We start from the raw sequence: 22,416 nt of genomic DNA on the forward strand, positions 1-22,416 counted from the left end.
AAAAAAATAACTTTTTTTTTCTATTTTGGTTTTTAAATATTATAAGCTATAAAAAATCTTATTAGTTATAAATATATATTTTATTTAACTACAATTATTATCAATAATTAAAAACTATAAGCATAATCTTTAAAAAAATATATTAACTAGGTAACTAGTTTTAATAGATTATAATAGCATGTATGTAAAGGAATTTTTAAGTTATATTTAAGTATATGAGTAATTTCATACACATGCATAAACTATATTGTAATTGATGATCAATCTTATACATTACTACGTACGAATAATTAATGAATTGATAAACCAATATAATATTATTATATTAATTGATATAATAGTATTCATTATTTGTATTATAACAACGTTAATGAATTACATTCATTCATCACTAGGTTATAAGTCGATGAATCAATTATAACAGATTAATTGATATAAGTCGAGATATTTTATTTTTAATATTCAACGATGCATCTAAGTAGGTTATAAGTCGATGAATCAATTTATATTTAATCAATCCCTAATAGAACTCGACCCTGTGTTCCTAGCGCTTCATATGTATACATACATATATATATACATATATATATATATATATATATATATATATATATATATATATATATATAGAGAGAGAGAGAGAGAGAGACACACACACAGACACTTCACTGTAATACTATAACGTATATATAACTTGTTATAGTATATGTTAGTGTGTGTGTGTATATATATATATAACACATTTCGTGCTACTTTAACTACATATATAGCATGTTATAGTATATGCTACTGTATTCATTATTTGTATTATAACATAGTTAATGAATTACATTCATTCATCACTAGGTTATAAGTCTATGAATCAATTATAACATATTAATTGATATAAGTCGAGACGTTTTGTTTTTAATATCCAAAGATGCATCTGAGTAGGTTACATTAAAAACCTTCGTTGTACTACTTTAACTACATATATAGCATGTTAGAGTACATTTTAGTGTATTCATCCCTTGTATTACAAAAGTGTTAACGGATTACATTTATATTATTTAGATAGTAAATACAAAGGTGGTTTTTAATTTTGACCAATGTTGACCTAAAAAGAGACCAACTTTGGTCGCTAATTATCCAAAAATTAAAATTAGCGGCCAAAGTTGGTCGCTAAATTTAAATCAGATTTATTTATATTTTATATAATATTTAAAACAATAATATAATTGTTAAACGTTAGAACTGAGTCCCAGATAAGCGACCAAAGTTGGTCTCTATCTGCTTCCCTTTCGTAAGCGACCAACTTTGGTCGCTAATTTTGAATTATATTTATTTATATTTTATAATTTTTTAAAAATAATAATATAATTATTAAAATTTTATAACTGGGTCCCAGATTAGCGACCAAAGTTGGTCTCTATCTGCTTCCCCTTTCGTAAGTGACCAACTTTGGTCACTAATTTTAAATTATATTTATTTATATTTTATAATTTTTTTCAAATAATAATATAATTATTAAAATTTTATAACTGGGTTCCACTTTAGCGACCAAAGTTGGTCGCTAATTTCAGTATTTCTTTGACCAAGCAAGTCTGACCAGTCCGGTCAACCACATTATCGACCAAAAAGCGACCAACCTTGGTCGCTAATGTATTTAGACTAATTATTTAATTATTTTCTCCAATTTAGCGACCAACTTTGGTCGCTTTTCTTGACAGACCAATTTTGGTCGCCAAATTTTGGTAGCTTTTTTTCGGATTTCTAGTAGTGTTCTACCAACTCGGTAAAGAAAACAAAAGTATAACAATCAGGTAGACATCGATAAACAACTTAACAGATAGGTAGAATAATAATAGCATCAACTCTACCAACTCGGTAGAGAAATCTTGAACAACAAAAGTATGACAATATTTAGGGATACTTTGATGAACAATTTCTGGTAGAGAACCCCCTAAAAGCCGTGTGCGTGTCCGGTGGGCTATTTTTAAAATACCACTAATTTTGAGACATTCAACTAAGACCAGCCCCTTGAAGGTCTTCCGGAAACAGCCTCTCTGCCTTCTTGAAGGCATGGGTAAGGTCTTCGTACATACTACCCTCCCCAAACTCCACTTGTGGGATTACACTGGATTTGTTGTTGTTGCAACTAAGACCAGCCCCTTGCGAGGCGATTCCTGTCATTCTCCTCTCCTAACATTGTGATATTGTCCGCTTTGGGCCAATTCTGTATGTTATTTTCAAAAGGTCTCACACCATCGGACTAAGTTCCACGTGGCCCAATATTATGATCCATGATCTTCTACTCGAATCAAGTTCCACGTGGCCTAATACCGCGATTCACATGTCAATTTTTGAGATTCACTATGTGCAACTATATCGTCATAAGCTCGTAAGAATAAATAAACCGAACTCCACTCCATCACTCTATCATTGTCATACTCATATTAATAAGCATAAGAATGCAATTGGCTGCACCCATCTATTTTGTGACAACACCTTTTAACAGGAAGCGGATATCATTTTAGAACTATTTGTGCTTCCTCCCTTGAACACTATTTCTTTCTAAAATTATCGGTCAATTACCAAAATCAAATGTTAAAGACAATTTAATTTTTTCCATAAAGTTAGAGAAGAAAAATAATTGGTTCCTTATGTTTGGAGTCAAAAATAAGCATTTTTTACTTTCGTTAATATATAATATACACTAGTTGTTGAATTTAATTGGAACGAATAAAAGAAGATTTAACGAGAAACATCAAGAAAGTTATATCAAATTTAAAAAACGGCAACACAAAAGCTGTAATAGACACCCAAATGAATTAAAAATATCAGCGATTGTATCTTAAGAAATTACACTAGAAAGGCAAAATAGACCAAAAATAATACAACAAGATGCAAAACCCCTTCTCCAAATCTTAGTTCCCGTTCATTTCCTATTACAGTTTCTGCCAAATTTTAACAATCATAATCTATCAAATATATGACTGGACCAAAAGTATTCACTTCTAGTTACTTTACGAGTAAATACAGTAAAAATATATTTTGAGTGACTATTTAAAATTTGATGAACAACTTAACAATAGGCAGAGTAATAATAACATCAACTCTATTAAATTGGTAGAGAAATTTTGAAGTACTTGACAATAAGGTATACTTTGATGAATAATTTAAAATATAATAATCAGGTAGACTTCTATGATAGGGGTTGAACATTATTTCTTTCTAAAATTACAGGTCAATTACCCAAACTAATGTTAAAGAGAAGTTGATTTTTAACATAAAATTAGAGAAAATAAGAAGAAAAAAAAATATTGGTTCCTTACGTCTGGAGGTTATAGTCCCTTAAGGGGTCGTTTGGTAGGGAAATAAGTGATCTCATGACTAATTATTTCGGGATTATTTATTCTGGAATTAGTTATTTCGGTCTCCCATAGGAATAAAAAAATATCACAATCCCGAGATAACTAATCTCGAAATTGTTATACCACAATTTTATCCAAATCAGATATGAGATAAACTCATCTTAAATTTAATCTCGAAATTAAATATCTCTTATTCCTCGTACCAAACGAGCCACAAGTATACTACTACTGAGTAGTCTTGGTCCTTTGAATTCGTTAAAAATGAGCATTTTTTAATATTTAACAAACACATGTTAGATTTAATTTGAACGATAAAAAAGAAATTTAACCAGAAACATCTGAAAAGTCATACTATCAAATTCTAAAAACTGCAACACAAAAGCTGCATTGGACGCCCGAATAAACTAAGTAGGCGTTTGGACATGAATTCCAAAACTCTTTTTCAAATTTAATATTTTATTAAAATTTTAATTGAAAACGAAGTTGTGTTTGGTTATAATTTTTGCAACATATTTAGATGTCTTTTTTTAGAAAACCATAAAACATGATTTATAACTCACAACTTGTAAAATATATCAAAACTACCCCAATTTGATTATCCTACTTGAAATAAACAATCAAAATGTTATTGTTTAATTGTTATCATATTATGCTTTACTGCAATACACATAAGATGTAAAATCAATATCATATTTTTTAATTCTACTAACACACAAAAAAGGTGCAAAAGCATGCATAGCCACACATTTCTCATAAGTCATAACCATATAATCAAACTTCTAGTAGGTAGAGTTCAAGTATCAACTAGGACTAATGTTCCACCATCAGTCGCCAAAAATGTATTTGCCAAAGATGAGGGTTATTTTATAAATTTTAAAAATATAGGGTAAATTTATAAAATTAAAAACTAACAAATTCTCATTTTCAATTGAAAAACTTGTGAGAACCTGTTTTTCAAATTTGAAAATGGATTTTCAAGTGAAACAGAAAAAATTGGTAAGAATGGAAGAAAAAATTTGGTTTTCCAAACAGGCTCTAAAAATATCTTCTTTTTTTTTATTATAGAAAATTACTGTTTACCCGACAAATAAAGCGGAAGAAGAAAACAAATTTCAAACGCAAACGCACAAAGCGTCACACGTAATACAGCCAGAGACGACAGTGGTATACATGTAATATAGTCGAACACTAAGGGCAATATTTAACCGCAAAACGTTTATTCATTTTTTCACTTGCCCTTTGTCCTCTTCCTCACGATTTGCCTTATATTTTGGTGCATCTGTCTCTCTCCACCTTTCATTTCTCTCTCTCTTTCTGCTTTCTTTAACTTTTACCTTAGGCGGACCGAACGAGGTACTCTGAAAAAGCCATCGGAAAAATGGCTCTGAAACTCAATCCGACGACGTTTCAATCCATTAAAACGACAACGTTTCCATGTTCTCCACTCAGATCTCATAGAGTTTTCATGGCTTCAACACTTCGTCCCCCTTCTGTGTTAGTTTCATTTTTTTCTTTATTTATTTATTTCCCAATTTTATGGAAATGGGTATCCAAAAATATGGTTGCTTTGATCCCTGTTTTATGTTAGCTGAAATATATGGGATGTCTGTTTGTATGGTCTGATCGTAATTATTTAAGTTTTGTAAATTGGTTTGATTGTACTTGTCGCTATAATGCATGGTTGTATCTTGCAGTCTGTGTTCATTTCTATTTGTATATTTATTTATATATGTTCGGTGTATTTTGTTTTTTTCCTTCTTTAAGATTGAGTAAAGATTTTCTTCGCTACGGCACTTTGTGTGAGCTCATTTTCACATGTATTTTGTCCGGTGGATTGGTAGAAGCGTTCAAAAGCTAGCCCAGATAATCCTCATAAAAAAAAGGAAAAAATAAAAAAGAAAAGACAAAATGTGATGCAAGTTTGATTAGTGCATCTGCATTTGCTTGAATTTTCTATTTGATGTTTTCTTGAAATGCCTTTACTGATTGTTTTCTGCTAATCTTTTATTTTCCACTAGCTTATTCATTATTAAGGTCATATTGCTTTTTTCCTGCTGTGATTTAAATTGATATTGCATGCATTCAGTGGCGGAGGCAGGATCTCCGATAGGGGGTTCAAAAAAAGAAAATGTTAAAAAATTAAAAGAAACTGTGGCCAGTGGGAGTTGAACCAACAACCTCACAAAGGGTTTGAACCCCCTTGACCATTGAGCTATGCTTTTGGGCTGTGTCAAGGGGATTCAAAATATAATATATAGTGGCACAAAATGGATTTTACCTTATACGTACAGTGTAATTTTCCGGCGAAGGGTGAACCTCTTTCCGCCCCTCTAAATCCGCCCCTGCATGCATTGGCTAGAAGATTATCATTGTACTGATTAACTGTCAGAATAATAACTGGTTCTGTCAATGCACATTACAAATAGGTTGGACTGATTTCTCAGTGCCGTCTTTCTTCATGTAACTGAATTGGGTAGAGTTTTTCTTTCATAGATGCGTGTTTGATCACACCTCCGTACCTGCTTTGCCACTTGAAAAACAATAGTAAAAGGGTGAGTGGCAAAGTAAAGGGGAATTGTTTTCTAAAAGAGAAATATAAGGGGGAATTGTCAGGTAAATGTGTTCATTCATTGTGTTGTTTCTGACCAATGTTTTTTTTTCTTGAGGACCAAATAATTGTTTGCCTTAAACTAAGCTGGGACTGTGAATTTGCCGTTGTGGCTCATCATCTCTTCAGAAAAAAAAGTGCATAAATGTAATTGTAATTGTGCTTCCCTAATTGTAGGGAAGGCGGAAATGTGAAGAAGCCATTCAGTCCTCCACGCGAGGTGCATGTTCAAGTTACCCATTCCATGCCGCCAGAGAAGCGTGAGATCTTTGATTCCTTGCAAGATTGGGCTGAGAATAATATCTTGGTGCACCTAAAGCCTGTCGAAAAGTGTTGGCAGGCCAGCGACTTTCTTCCTGATCCTGCCTCAGAAGGATTTGAGGAGCAGGTCAAGGAGCTGAGGGAGAGGTGCAAGGAAATTCCTGATGACTACTTTGTTGTATTAGTTGGAGATATGATCACAGAGGAGGCTCTTCCAACTTATCAGACAATGCTTAACACCCTAGATGGCGTTCGTGATGAAACTGGTGCTAGCCTTACTCCTTGGGCTATTTGGACGAGGGCATGGACTGCCGAGGAAAATAGGCATGGTGACCTTCTCAACAAGTATCTATATCTTTCTGGAAGAGTTGATATGAGGCAAATTGAAAAGACAATTCAGTACCTCATTGGCTCAGGGATGGTGAGCTTACTTCTTTTTTCTGCTGTTGCTATTAAGCTTTAGAATCACCATGGAGATTCTTTGGTTAATGTTATTCAAATTTCTATGGCATAGTATTTAATCATTAGACTGGTATAATAGCAGATTTGTTTAAGAGTGTGTGTGGTATCTGTGGCTGCCTGTCTGTATGAGCCTCCAAATCTCATGCCGACAAAAGTTCTCAGATTCGGTAAAACTATTCATATTGGAGAATTAGTTGTAGTTTAGTTACTTTGCTATTTAAATTCATATTGGAGAACTAGTTGAGATATATACTGAGAAAAGTTTCTGATAGTACATTTTGCATACTCTATTATGCTCTCTTCTCTCAAATTACAAAGCCTTTTTTTCCCCAAATATTCTCTTACATGTATAGAATTCAAAATTTAAATAACCTGAAATGTGTTACGGTTCACGAGAGTGCTTTCTCGTTATGCGAGTGTGGTTTCTGCCGTAGGATTCACTTCCCTTTTTCTTATCTATTTGCCCACCTAAAAGACTTGTGACTACAGAGATAATTAATTTATTACTCAAAACGGACTTGAGTACAGAGAAATGATAGATCTTGAAGAACTGATTTATCTGCATCCTGAAATGAGCTCTATTTTTTCCTTTCTAACCAATTGATGGCCTTGTCTGTTGTTTGGAGAGTAAGCATAAAGACGACTTGCTTGTTATTGGCATTAACTTTCTGCTGTGGTTAATCTGATTTTCATCTTGGCTAAATGTTGCATTAGAGATTTGAGGTTCATGACTAACATGTTGGTTAAGACTTTATCTCTGAGCTGTAGTTTGCGCAAGTTGATTTTTTTCATGCAAATATTTGATGCTTTTCTATACTTTTAGGATCCTCGCACAGAGAACAACCCGTATTTGGGTTTTATCTACACTTCCTTCCAAGAGAGAGCTACCTTCATTTCTCATGGAAATACAGCTAGGCATGCTAAGGACCACGGGGACTTGAAACTAGCACAAGTATGTGGTATAATTGCCGCAGATGAGAAGCGTCATGAAACTGCATATACCAAGATTGTGGAGAAGCTATTTGAAGTCGACCCAGATGGCACCGTACTGGCTGTTGCTGACATGATGAGGAAAAAAATCTCGATGCCGGCTCATCTGATGTATGATGGCAGGGATGACAACCTCTTCGAACACTTCTCTGCCGTAGCTCAACGCCTCGGCGTATACACTGCGAAGGATTATGCAGATATTCTTGAATTTCTGGTGGGAAGATGGGAAATGGAGAAATTGACTGGTCTTTCTGGCGAAGGACGCAAAGCGCAAGATTATGTATGTGGACTGGCTCCACGTATTAGAAAATTGGAGGAGAGGGCACAAGCCAGGGCCAAGGAGAAGGCTCCCGTTCCTTTCAGCTGGGTATTTGGTAGAGAGATTAAGCTCTGAATGCTATATGGTTGTAGGGTTATGTTTACTTTTTGAACACCAATCGCCATAGGAATGCTAGAAAAAAAAATTCAAGGTATGGTATCTATCAAGTAAGTATTTGTCATCCCTTTGTAGGGAAGATGCTATGGAGTTAAAATTGCTCCACTAGAGTCCTGTAGATACCTTAAATTTTGTTTTTGTCTTGCAATTGTTTTGGTAATATCAAGAAAAAGGACAGCCTTTAGTTTTACCTCCCCTTTAAGCGCATGTAAGTTCTCTATGAGTTTGATATATGAAATGTTGAGTGGCTATGTATAAGAAGATTTATAATATATTTTGCTCTTATTTGACTATTATTTTCCTGTAGTGATAATTAGTACTACACATCCATACTTTCTCCACTGCTTGGCTAGTTGGGATGGGCTCTGTGCTCTTCAAAATGCTCCAAATGCTCTTGATTTTAATAGCCCTTCCTAGGGGTCGTTAGCAGTTGTTTGGTACAATGTTAGGATATTCTAAAATATCTCATGGGGTAGGATACTCTATGGAATTAGTTATCCCATCTTCTATATGGGATAATTAATCTCACGATGGGACAAAATTTATTGTGGGATTAGCTAATACCCTAAACCAAATGAGATAAAATACCAAATATGAGATAAAATTAATTTCAAGCTTTATCCGGGATTATTATTCCTATCGCATGTATCAAACGATCCCTTAGTGTGACGTTAATTCCTTGCGGGGTCAGTTGTGTACCTAATTCCAACACCAAATTTCAGTATAAATAAATACAATGTTTAGTTGGTTGCATAGTAAAAAAAAAATTGCCGTATTATTTCAGTATCATTAAGTTACGCGAGATAAAAAAGAATAAATTTTGTGGTTTGGCTTTTCTCGGATCCGCAGCTGTCCTTTTTTTTTAATCCTTAACCTTTAAGGATCGAGAAATAATACTCAATCGACCTTTTTGGAGTTTTATCAGTTCCAGGTTCAAGTACTTGTTCATCCATCTTCTTACCAAACAAAGGCGAACATTTCTATTGACTGATCGTAAAACTGTTATGATTTACCGTCAATACTCAATAGTTCTTAACAAACACTTTTTTTGAATTATTATTTAATATTAATTAATTTATTATTATATTACGTCTTTCTCTCTCGCGGTAAAAATGTAAAATGTCGAGACGACCCATTTTTTTTCTTTTTTTTGGGGGGGGGGGGGGGGGGAATATTTAGCACTACTACAGATGCACAAAGTGATGTTCTTGAATCCACTACACCAAAGCAATGGCAATGACTAGCCAGTTACGTTGGTAAAGCCAGAGTTGTATGTATACAGGGAAATACCAATCTTGTCACAAGTTTGCAAGACATTAGTAATTTTTTTGTGTATGTATCACGCTATTTTACTCTCATTATTTAGCCTGTAAGGTCAATTTGGTTAAATAAATGTCGAATTATTCATTTAGAAGAACTCAATATACTTCCAGAAGCTCCAGAGAACTTGATTGTATTTCACCAAAATTTCTTTGATAAGGGACTTTATTGAATCTGACCAAAATCACTTTCCTGAGCAAGTAAACCAATTAAGAAAAAGAAGAAGACAATAATACATTTTTTTTTCTTTGTATTAAAATGCCAAGTCTCACCAGAAAACATTGCATAAGTGCGTTATCCTACTCATTCAAGAGGGGAAAGGTGTATTATTTTCCAACTCTAATGGTTAAGAGAGTAAAAGTTGAATTTAGTCGGAAAATGTAATATAGCTATTAGAGTCCGTTTGGCCAAGCTGCCAAGCACTTTGAAGTGCTTTATCCAAAAGTACTTTTGAGAAGAAAAAATAACAATTTATGTTTGGCCAATTCATTTAAGAAATACTTTTTGCAATATTTGGTAAATAAATTATGTTTGGCCAATCTTTCTAAAAGGTACTTTTGAGTGTCAAGTTATCAAAAAGGAAGGTCTTATAATTATTTTAAAGAAAAAAATGAACTTAAATATTTATCGTAAGAGACTTATATTATTTTTTTTATTTAATTAATATAAAACATAAAGTAAACATACATATTAAAGATTTAAATCAATATAACATATATAGTTATACCAAAGCATATAATATTATCTAGTATAATTTCTTATGATCATCATTCAATATTATCTCAATATTTTCATCTCTAATTCTATATATATATATATGTAATAACATAAACTAGTTAGTGTCAGTTACAATTTGTAGTACGTCATTCGCGTATACAAACAAAGAGTAGTCTATTGCTACAATGAATGCTACCATTACTTTTCTTTCAAAAATAGTTCCTAGGATATCTGTCCGTAGTGTGTCATTGGCAAACACCGGAAGAACTACCAAAAAGTTTACCCACTTCAATCTACTTCCCTGCTTCCTTTGCTAGCTTGTCTGCTACTCTATTTGCTTCTCTAAAGACATGGCTTACTGGTGGACGCTCCAGTGCTACGAGGAGTGACATGCATTCACATATCAAATTGTCATAAATTAGGTACCTTTATTGATACAATTAATTATCTGAGTAGAATCCACCTTAACCTCCAGATGAGTAAGGTGATGTGACGACCCGGTCGGTCGTCTTAAGAATTAACACCCCGATCCCTTATTAACTATTTTTCCCAAGTTTATTTCTGCTATTTTGATTTGCTGGGATGTGCGGTTTTGAGTTTCGGAAAGTTTTGGGACATTTAGTCCCTAAATGAGAGCTTAAGTGTTGGAAAGTTGGCCGTAATCGGAACAGTATGAAGACGGCTTCGGAATGGAAATCCGATGTTTCCGTTAGCTCCGTTGGGTGATTTCGGGCTTCGGGGCATGTTCGGATTGTGTTTTGGAGGTCCGTAGCTAATTTAGGCTTGAAATGCCGAAAGTTGATATTTTTTTGAAGTTTCCGGTCCGATTGTGAGATTTTGATCCGAGGGTCGGAATAAAATTCCGGAAGTTAGAGTAGCTTCGTAGTATTGAATATGACGTGTGTGCAAAATTTCAGGTCATTCGGACGAGGTTTGATAGACTTTTTGATCGAAAGCGTATTTTGAGAATTTTGGAGTTCTTAGGCTTAAATTCATGGTTAATTCGAGGTTTCGATATTGTTTTAGGTGTTTTAAGGATTGATACAAGTTTGGATAGTGGTTTGTGACTTGTTGGTGCCTTTGGTTGAGGCCCCGGAGGCCTCGGAATGAATTCGGATGGTTGATGGAAAGATTTTTGGAGTTAGAGTTGCAGCTTCAGCTGCTGGTTCTGTCATAACCGCACCTGCGGTTTGGGTTCCGCAGGTGCGGCGTCGCAGAAGCATCTCAGAGGCCGCATAAGAGAAATTGAGGGAGGTTAGCAGTTTCCGCAGATGCGGGAGAATTTCCGCTGAAGCGGTACCGCATCTGCGAGTTGGAGACCGCAGGTGCGGAAATTGGCCTTTAGTGAAAGTCGCAGATGCGACGAAGTCCTCGCAGAAGCAGGACCATAGATGCGATCCCAGGGCCGCAAATGCAAAAATCGCTGGGCAGAACATATAAATTCTTGTCTTCGCAAAATTTAGCCTTTTTTCATCTTTTTCAAAACGGGAAGAAGCTTGGGGAGCACTTTTCAAGAGGGGTTTTCAGAGGAGTTCATTGAGGTAAGGTCTTTGGTCCCTAAACTCGTTATTGGAATAATTTTTATCAATTTAAGCATGAAAAATTAAGGAAAATTAGTGGTAATTGGGGGGTTAGGGCTTGTCTAATTGGAGGTCTTTGAGTGATGATTTGAGGGACAAATTGAGGTTCAATTTTGGTACTTTTGATATGATTGAACTCGCGAGAGTGCGAGGGTCTTGTAAATATAAATTTTATACGATTCCGAGCCGTGGGTCCGAGGGGCATTTTGGTCATTTTACATAAATTCACGTATTAGCTTAGAATTTAATTGTAAAATCAGTTACTTGAAGTGTTATTTACATTATGCAATTGAATTGAATAGATTTAAGCCATTTGGAGTCTAGTACTCCTAGCAAGAACGTAGTCTCGGGTTGATTTTGAGTTGGTTCGAGGTAAGTGGCTTGTATAACCTTGTGTGGGGAACCTTCCCCTTAGGATTGGTATATTTGGTAATTGAAATGCCTTGTACGTGAGGTGATGAGTGCGTACTTATGCTAATTGTTGGAAATTCGGTTTTCTTTAAGAAATTACTAGTATGTTTCCTTTCTTGTTTCTATTACTTGCACTATTAAGCCTGTTGTTAGCTTAGGAAAGCATGTCTAAGTGACTTAATTGCTTTATTTGTTCAACTTGCCTTATCTGAATTCCATGCAGCATGCTAGGCTAGAATCATTTGTTGCCTTAATATAAATTTTTGTCATTTCTGTATATTTTCCTGTTGCTGCTGTGTATTTATTTTGGGACTACGGATGTGAGATTCTGGTAGCTCCCTCATTGTCTGTTTATTTTGGGACTACGGATGTGGGATTCAGGTAGATCCCTCTGCACGGTTATATGGAACTACTGGAATGCACCCGGTAGATTCCCCCAGTACTAGGTATTTATGTTTGGGACTACGGAACAGGATTCCGGTAGATCCCCGCGCACTATGAGTTGGACTACGGGACGGGATCCCGGGAGATCCATTAGATATGTACACATGGGGCTACAAGACGGTATCCTGGGAGATCCCCGATCGTTATTATTGGTGCTGAGCTGTAATTCTTTTCCGTGTTTACCTTGTTTCTGTATAGTTGTTGCGGTCATGTACATCCTGTGTTATTTTACTGTTGTACTTATTTATATTGTTCTATTCTATACTATATTTTATTCAACCTCAGTAGGGCCCTGACCTTCCTCGTCACTACCCAACTGAGGTTAGGCTTGGCACTTACTGAGTACCGCTTGTCACACCTCCTTTTTGCGCGCCCGCCCCCGAAGGGTTAAATGCGCGGGTGGAGTTTTTTCAATTTAAGTGACAATATTCGAAATGGGATTATTTATTTAATTCAGAGTCGCCACTTGGGAAAGGTTTGGTTTTTGGTGTCCCAAGTCACCGGTTTTATCTTGAATCCCAAATCGAGGAAATTTTCGACTTTTCCAAATGAAGTCTGCGAACCAGAAATTCTAAGTAAGGAATTCTGTTGACCCGAGGGAAGGTGTTAGGCACCCTCGAATCCCGTGGTTCTAGCACGGTCGCTTAAATTGTTATAATGGCTAAATATCTGATTTAAATACATGTTATGACTTACGTGCTTTTATTAAGTTTAAACCGCTTTTATTATTATCATTTATTTTTATAGAATTACAACGTCGTGAAAATGTATCTTGAACTACGTCGCAATCAATGCACCCGTAATTGTTAAACACATTTCGACTCCATTGAGATTTGGATTCGGGTCACATCAATGCGCACCCAAGTTTAAGAATGTAATTTATTAAAGGCGCGCCTAAAGCAACTAGCGTATTGTTATTTTGGGAAGGCCGTAAAAATTCGCTAAAACGGCCTATCCTGAATTCGAAATATTATGATTATTTATTGAGGGCCCCGCAATTTGCATTTTTTTGGCGAGGCTCGTCTCTATTTTAGAAAGGATATCCTAAAGTGGCTACATTTCTAATGCATTTGTCCCTAAAACTAAAAGAAAAGGGACGTGCTAATATAAACTATATGCTTTTGCCTAATCCGGATTCTTATCAATTACTGATTAATTATTTACAAAGTGGAGGGATGTCATAACTTGTGAAACATACCTTAATTGGACAAAGAAATTACGTTCGAGATTGACCCAATGTTATACTTGCGTCCAAACGTTTCTTGAATTAAATTTAACTAGACTTATTGAGGCTGAATTTAAGGGAATTAACTACTATGTCTCACTACTTGCGGGGATTCGAACGCGCTTCTATATGCTGCCTAGCGGGTTATGATAAAGAAAAACTAAAAATAAACAGGGAACATTTGTGTAAGGTGGAAATATTCTATTCTATGCATGTCATTAGTTAAACGGGAATCCAGTCAAAAGAATTTATACCAATTCTCCATGCCTTCTATGTATTGTATCATTACATCTTGTACTGGTAAACAACTATAAGCTAAGATGCAAGAGGCTAAACTTGATTAAGTATTATCTAACTAATCTTTCATTACTGAATCACACTAATCAATTTATACAACTGAAGTCAGTATATCACAAGCATTACAAAACAGACATCTAAATCTTCTTCAAGAACTCCTTTCATTTCATGCTTTTGAACTGTTACAGTTAACACCAAAGTTGGATTTGAAATGTGTACCTGGAAACACTGAAAATGCAAAGGAGAAGAGGAAGAAGATGGGGAAATCAGCAGCAGCAAGAAACAGGACTAGCAATAGCAGCAGGACAGAATAGCAGCAAACAAAACAACCAAGCAGAACAGGCTCGAGTGCAGGAATGCAACTATAGCCGATAGAAGAAGTAGCCAAATGACAGCAACACACAGTGGAGTAGAATCAGAACTCCAGGCAGACCAAAACCAGTAGTAAACCAATGAAAACACTCGACTAGCAGACACAATTGGAACTTCAAAGAATCAGAATTGATTTGAACAAGTTGAACAAATAAAACCCAAACAACAATAGGAAGAAACAGTTTCTGATTGTTGATTGTATCCTTTCTATCTCTTAACCTCTCTCTATTTGTGTTTTCCTAAAATCAGTTCTATCTTTTTTCAATCTTCTCTGTATGTGTATATCTCTGTGCCCTCTTTCCTCTAATCTCTGTCTGTGTATCTCTATCAGCTCTCTCTTTTCTCTTATATCCTCACAATGTGTGTGTCCCTCTGTCTGTCTTCTAACTTCTGTTTTTATCAGATGTCCCCGCTTTTCTAATCTTCAGGGTTCTCCCTTTATAAGCCTTCACCTTACCCCTTTTAACAGCCTGTTTAGAGTATCAACACCCCTCCCATGTGCCTTCACATTTTCAGATTCCAATTAGTTATTTAAGTATTAACCCCCATCCACATTCCCTGGCGACTTACCCTTTAAAAGGTTTAATACTTCTTAAACTAAAGCAAAGTATGGGCAGTAGAATATATCTGACAGCATATGCTGTCAAACCATTTTTAAATCAAAAGCCTTTTTATGCAGGAAAACAGGCTGTGCACAAGTGCACATGCCATCAACTCAGATTTCAATTACAGACCAAGCCTTAGGTTTCTGAAATCATATTAACAACTATAAGTAACTGAACTTGGTTCTTAATTGATTTAGGCAATGTTCAACAGAAGCAAATCGATTTATTTTTTTGTTCAGACAGTTGAAACTAATTGACGACACTTGTCGACTCGACTATATTAGCATTAACATATACAATCGTAGCCAAAAATCAGACACCTAAACAGTATCGATACATGATTCGAGTTATACTGACTGAGCAAAGTGGTACTCGAGGAACCAATTGATCAGTCAACATTTGAAGCTCAATTATTACACAACAAATACATACGTACCCACTATCAGAACAAGTAGAAGAAGATAATCAAGCAACAAAAGTTCAGGCAAAGTGGACAGGACACAGTTGATAAGAACTTAAAACAACAGATTTCAACAATCATGAACAGCTTTTAAAAACAAATCACACGGACTAAAACAAATAAAAGAGAACAGAACTCACCTCAAAACTCGAAAAATCAAAAGTTTTGAACTCGGATTTGGACAGTCCTTTCTTAAGGCTGAACGGACTTTAATCGAAGTGTTTCTCAGATGAGAAACACCTCGATTAAGGTCCATTAGGCCTTAATTTCTTTGGCTCGAACAAAACACGGACCAGTGACAAAGAATCACAAAGTTCCAAAACTCAGATCTGGGATTCATGCTTCCCTGATCAGATTCGGACCAAACCAAGTATGGTTTGGTCACGGGGGGTCTGGGGAGTGTCTGGTGTGAAGCTGGGGTTAAACGGTGTAGATCGAGTTTTGACTCGAATCTTCAAATGAAGATTCGAGGACCTAGAGGATGATTCGAACTAAACGGTCAACAGGTCTATGTTCAGGGTGGTGAGGGGTTCTATGGTGTTCAGGGCGAGGTCACCGGCGTTCATGCCGCCGGTTTTCATGGTGGAGGATACAGGGGTGGCTCTAGGGTTTGATGGGGATGAGGTTGAAGACGGGAGCTGGGGTATCAGATGGGAGGGCAGGGTAAGGTTATAGGCTTATATATGGAATAGGTGGGTTGATCTCAGCCGTCGGATCAACTGAAATCAATGGCTTGGATCTAAAGGCCTAGGGGAAACGGTGTCGTTTCAACTAAAGGGGGTTTGGGTTGGTCCGGGTGGAAACAGGTCGGGTTCTGTTCGTGGGTATGGGAAATGTAATCTTGGCCGTTGATCAATCTGAGATCAACGGCCTGGATCAAACTGGATTAAAACGGCGTCGTTTGGACACCTTGGGTATCAGGTTGGACTGGACCGGGCAGGCCTGGTTTGGGCATTGTTTGTTTGGGCCAATTTTAATAAATTGGCCCAATCCGGAAAAAGAAGAGAGATTTCTTTTTTTTCTTTTATTATTTTTTATTTCTTTTTCTTATTTATTTTAAAAACAAAACTAAAAAAAATCAAATTAAAATTAAATACACACTCAATACAATTATTTGCACACACACTAAAATATTTCAAAACAGGTAAAATCAAACAAAAATAAAATCACGGACGAAGATGCCTATTTATGATTTTCTATTTAACGACCGGATTACGGTTCGAATTATGCATGGCACACATATTTTTTTTTGTATTTTGTTTTAATAAAGTAAAAATGGGCAAAAAATCGTAAATAACCAACAAAGTGCCAGGTAAAGATCCCAAACTTGTACAGCAGGGCCAATTATTATTATTTTTTATTTCTCTTGGAGCGATTGTCGTGCGAAAACAAAAATCACGTGCTCACACCGATGTGGTGTACTCATGCCCTTTCTGCGCATGTTTTTCATGTGCAGATCCAAGTACCGCTACTCAGGCCTACCATCCTTGAAGGAGGCGACTGCTCTAGATACTTCGAGGTACATCTGCCGCATCTGCAGACTGAGGAGTCCCTTTTTCTATTCTAGTTGTTAAACATTGCCCTTCTGTATTTTTCTTTCTTATTAGATATTCTGGAGTTAGACTGTTAGATATTCCAAAGGCTTGTGTTTCCGTGAGTTTTCCGGGTTTTGGAATAGTGTACTTGGTTTTGAGAATGTTGTGTTGTATATGCCGAGCGGCATTATAACTATTGTTTCCATTCAGTTATTTTGGTTTTTGATTATTTCTTCCGCAAGTTTTGTTTATGTTCCGCATTTGTTAGGCTTACCTAATCGTAGAGACTAGGTGCCGTCATGATGGTTCACGGAGGGCGAACCGGAGTCGTGACAAGTTGGTATCAGAGCTCTAGGTTCATAAGAGTCATGGATCACAAGATGGTTTATTAGAGTCTCGCTGATCGGTACGGAGACATATGTACTTATCTACGAGAGGTTATGTAACTGTTAGGAAAATTTCACTTCATTTGATTTCCTTGTCGTGCGATATTTTTGACATTAAAATTCTAAACTTTTATCTTCTATTCTCTCACAGATGGTGAGGACACGCGCTACCCGAGATGATCAAGCACATGCGCCCCCTACTGCAGCCGTCAGAGGTCGGGGCCGGGGTAGAGGCCGAAGACGCGCACGTGGTGCAGCCAGAGCACCTGTGCGAGCTGCCCCCGAGGTACCACCAACAGTTCCAGCCGGAGTCCATGCACCTAGCACTCCTACTACTACTACTACTACTACTACTACTAATCCAACTCTTCAAGAGATTCTGGCACAGTTCATGAGCATGTACACCACTCTGGCTCAGTCAGGGTTGCTTCCCCTTGTTGCAGCTACATCTTAGGCCGGGGGAGGAGCACAGACTCCCGCCGCCCGCACTCTTGAGCAGCGAGTGCATGTTGAGCAGGTCCCTGAGATTATTCCTGTACCGCCTGCAGTGCCAATTCAGCCCGAGGACAGGGCAGCGGCTTCCGAGGAAGAGCAGCTGAGACTTGAGAGGTTCAAGAAGTACAAGCCTCCTGTATTCAGCGGTCTAGCATCGGAGGATGCTCTGGGATTTCTAGATGAGAGTTACCGCATTCTCTGCACCATGGGTATATCAGGATCGAGCGGGGTTTCCTTCACTACTTTCCATCTTCGAGGAGCCACCTATGAGTGTTGGCGCACCTAAGAGTTAGACAATCCGGATGAGGCTGCTTCACTGACTTAGACTCAACTTTCAGATCTATTCCTGAGAGAGTATGTTCCTCAGAGCCTCAGGGACGCATGACGTGTCGAGTTCGAGCATTTGCACCAGCGTGATATGACTGTCTCAGAGTATGCTGTTCGTTACACTAGTTTGGCTAGGCATGCACCAGCCTTGGTTTCTACTGTTCGCGAGAGGGTTCGCTGATTTATTGAGGGCCTTATTCCCAACATCAGGTCTAGCATGGCTCGTGAGTTGGAGATGGATATTTCTTATCAGCAGGTGGTGAGCATTGCTAGAAGGATTGAGGGTATGCATACTAGGGAGAGAGAGGAGAGGGAGGCCAAGAGGTCTCGAGAGTCGGGCCATTTCTCTGGTGCCCATGCCCCAGCTGCAGGTCGTCATGGTAGGGGTTATATGAGTCGCCTTGTTCATTCGGCTCTTCCAGCAGCTAGTGGTATTCCAGCTCCTTCTAGACCTCAGGAGCCTTATTATGCACCTCTGGTATCTAGCGCGCCTCATGCGCGAGGTACTTTCAGAGGTCAGTCGAGCAGACCTGGTCCGAGCCAATCACAGCCACCACATCCTCCCAGAGCTTGTTTTGAGTGTGGTAACACACGCCATATAGTGAGGGGTTGCCCCAGACTTTGGAGGGGTGCACCTCCATAGACTTCTCAGCCACATCGTGCCCCGTAGAGTTCTCAGGCTATGGTTACAACTCCAGTTGCTACCCTACCTTCTCAGCCAGCTAGAGGTGGAGATTAGGGAGGTAGAGGTCGCCGTAAAAGGGGAGGCCAGGCCAGATACTATGCCCTTCCTGCCCGTACCGAGGTTGTTGCCTCCGATTCTGTCATTACATGTATTATACTGGTTTGTCGCAGAGATGTATCGGTTCTATTCAATCCAGGCTCCACTTACTCTTATGTGTCTTCTTATTTTGCTCCGCATATGGGTGTATCTCGGGATTCATTGAGTTCCCTTGTTTATGTTTCCACTACTGTGGGAGATTCTCTTGTTGTGGACCGCATCTATCGGTCGTGTTTGGTTGCTATTAGTGATTTTGAGACTAGAGCCAATCTATTGTTGCTTAGTGTCACACCTCCTTTTTCTACCCCCGGATAGGGTATAAGGAGTTTTTCCAATTTAAGTGACAATAGAAACGAGATTATTTATTAAAATCAGAGTCACCACTTGGGATAATTTATGGTGTCCCAAGTCACTGGTTTGAAATCCTGAATTGAGCAAGTTTGACTCTATTTATGGTCTGCGAACACAAAAATCCGGGTAAGGAATTCTGTTAACCCGGGAGAAGGTGTTAGGCATTCCCGAGTTCCGTGGTTTTAGCACGGTCGCTTTGATCATACTTCGCTTATTAAATTATTTAACTACTCATTTTGGAACCTATGTGCTTTCACCTCTTTTAACTAAGAAATTATCCTAAAAACGAGTCACGCATACGTGTACCCATTTGTTTGACGCGTCAAAAATCATGCCACGCAAACGTATCCACAATTAATAACGCTTTATTATTATTAAGAAAGTTTGGCAAAGTTACGCGAACGCATACTCCAGTTTTGTTTTTTAGAATCGTAATTATGGCACATGTACACAACCACGATGGTATATTAAACGTTCCTAAAGCAAACTACGAATATCATTTTGACAATACTTAACAAAAGGGCCATAGCGATTTAATTGTGGATGGCACACCTCGAACTATATTAAGAACGATTTTATTATTATTGAGAAAGTTTGATCAAAGTTGCGCGAACGCATACATCGATTTGTTTTTAAAATTGTAATTATATCACGTGAACATGTACATAATCACGATAATAAATTCAAAACGCATCTAAAGGTTCGTCTACCCGGGCGTGGTCAGCCTAAACGTTACTAGCGGGTAAGTAATAAAATAATAGAGTAATAAATATTACACTACTAATTTCATATCAGTTTAATCCAACCCCCGCATTAACAAATGATTCTGTGTTTTGACATTTGTTTTTCCATTAGTACGTGACTTGAAGTCAAATATCAAACCACAATAGATTCGGCACATGAACTAACAATCAAGCAACGTCACAAATGAAACCAATTAGTTTAAATAAGCACCAAACTCAAACCGTGGATAATTACAGCAAATAGGGAATAAAATGTAATATTGACCCTTTTATGAACTTGAAACATATAAAGGAACTAAACATTCAAGGACACCTAAAAAACTTTTAATTATTATTTTTTTGTATTGGTATGAGACTTCTGAACATCAAGATACCGTCACTCCTGAAATGCTTTTCAAACATATTCCACTTTTAGAATTAAGATGGTTAAATAATCAGATTTTATACATAATGTGCAAAAATGAAAGAGTTTCCAAACAAACAGGCAACCTAACAACATGTCAATATTTACAATTCTATTTCAAACTAAACGAGCAAATCAATTATAAAAGACCAGATAAGAGTCATCAGCTAAAATGCTAAAATGAATGGAACGAAAATGAACGGACCTTTTATATATGAGAGTACAAAGATGGAAACTCGGCGAAAAATCTCGAGCAAAGTGGACCGGGAACGGAGAACTCGCCGACGACCTCGGGTAACAGAGCTTCGGCCTCGGAAAGCTGAAAATCTGTTTCTGTTTCGATTTCCTCCTTCAAAATGATACTAAACACAAGAAACTCTGTGTGTGTGCTGCTGATTTGCTTTAGAGATCAGGGAAAACATCGCAGATCTTTGCTCTAGGGGTGGGGGGTCCGATTTTTAGACTATGCGGCTAAAACTGAGTTCTACTGCTTTTTTGAACCAGGTTCCTTTTTTGTGAGTTCTACTGCTGATCCTCCAGAAATTAGGGGTCTGTTGGTTTTGTTTTTTCCCGAAGATGAAGAAGCTTGGCTCTTTGATAAATGAAGGAGAAGAAGATCTTAGAGTGTGTGTGTTTTTTTTAAAAACCAGAAAAGGCTCCTTCTCCCTTGCTAGCCTTATGCGTTAGTTTTTGTTCAAGAAGATGAAAAAGGAATTCAAGGTTTTTTTGGGTGCACGATTTAGAATAACGGCTGAAAGGTCTGTCGAAGAAGATGAGCTGAAGCTCTTGTGTATTGTCTCCAACGGCTGATGTGCTGAAGTCTCTAGGATGGTCGTCGATGGAGCAGGAAGGGAGATTCGCCGATGGGGTGGGGTCTCTTCTTCTCTGAAAAAAATGGCGCCTGTCTCTTTGTGTATAGGTCTGATTTTTTGTGTTTTTTTTAGCAGATCGTAGGCGTTAGGTCTAGTTTCCTTCTATAGGTTTAGGATTTTAGGGTTATATTTAGATTAAGGGGTATGGATCTAGAAATTATGGGCTTGGAAATTATGGGCTATGTCCAAAAACTAGGCCTAAAAATTGGTCGCTTGAGCCCAAATTTTATTCTTTCCCCGCGAACGAGACTAAAAATATGATCTCATTTATTAATTAATCCTACGTAAGCAAAATAACTGTTAAAATAAAACTAAACGTTAAAACAAAACTATTTTTTGGTATTTTTCAAGATTAAAAATGACTACAAAATATTAATGAAATAATTTTTTGTAATTTTTATTTTCTTGTAATAAAATAAAGTAAAATAGTCAAAATTAGTTGAAATAGCTATATTAAGCCTAAATTAAATATTTACATGCTAAAATATAAAAAAAATTGGGGAGGGTAAAAAATCACATGTCTACACTTAGTATGGTAGATTTTGACATTATCTTGGGCATGGACTGGTTGTCGCCCCATTATGCTATTCTTGATTGTCACGCCAAAACCGTGACGTTGGCTATGCCAGGAGTACCGCGTGTTGAGTGGAGGGGTACTTTAGATCACGCTCCCAGTAGAGTCATTTCTTTTCTTAAAGCTTAGTGTATGGTTGAGAAGGGGTGTGACGCGTATTTAGCTTATGTGGGAGATGTCAGTATTGATACCCCTTCAGTTGATTCAGTCCTTAGTAGTACGAAATTTTCCGGATGTATTCCCAGCTGATCTTCCGGGCATGCTGCCTGATAGAGATATTGATTTTGGCATTGATCTGTTACCGGGCATTTAGTCCATTTCTATTCCTGCGTATCGTATGGCTCCTCCTGAGTTGAAAGAGTTGAAGGATCAATTACAGGAATTGCTTGATAAGGGTTTTGTTCGGCC

At 37.2% G+C, this 22,416-nt stretch overlaps 1 protein-coding gene and 1 long non-coding RNA gene across 2 annotated transcripts; one reads left to right on the forward strand and one right to left on the reverse strand.

The window, feature by feature from the left end:
• Positions 1-4,597: 4,597 nt before the first annotated feature.
• On the forward strand, positions 4,598-8,406 carry LOC104234321 (stearoyl-[acyl-carrier-protein] 9-desaturase, chloroplastic). Its single transcript, XM_009787876.2, has 3 exons — positions 4,598-4,847; positions 6,139-6,643; positions 7,508-8,406. The coding sequence occupies exons 1-3, from the start codon at positions 4,732-4,734 to the stop codon at positions 8,066-8,068; spliced, it is 1,182 nt and encodes a 393-aa protein (XP_009786178.1). The 5' UTR covers positions 4,598-4,731; the 3' UTR covers positions 8,069-8,406.
• Positions 8,407-14,060: 5,654 nt separating this feature from the next.
• On the reverse strand, positions 14,061-21,507 carry LOC138886842 (uncharacterized). The gene is made up of 2 exons (XR_011405760.1): positions 20,768-21,507; positions 14,061-14,332 (listed from the first exon to the last, which is right to left on the reverse strand). It is a non-coding gene; the product is annotated as an uncharacterized lncRNA (long non-coding RNA).
• Positions 21,508-22,416: the final 909 nt, after the last annotated feature.

Source organism: Nicotiana sylvestris, chromosome 3 (assembly GCF_000393655.2).
Source record: "Nicotiana sylvestris chromosome 3, ASM39365v2, whole genome shotgun sequence".
Lineage (NCBI taxonomy): Eukaryota > Viridiplantae > Streptophyta > Magnoliopsida > Solanales > Solanaceae > Nicotiana > Nicotiana sylvestris.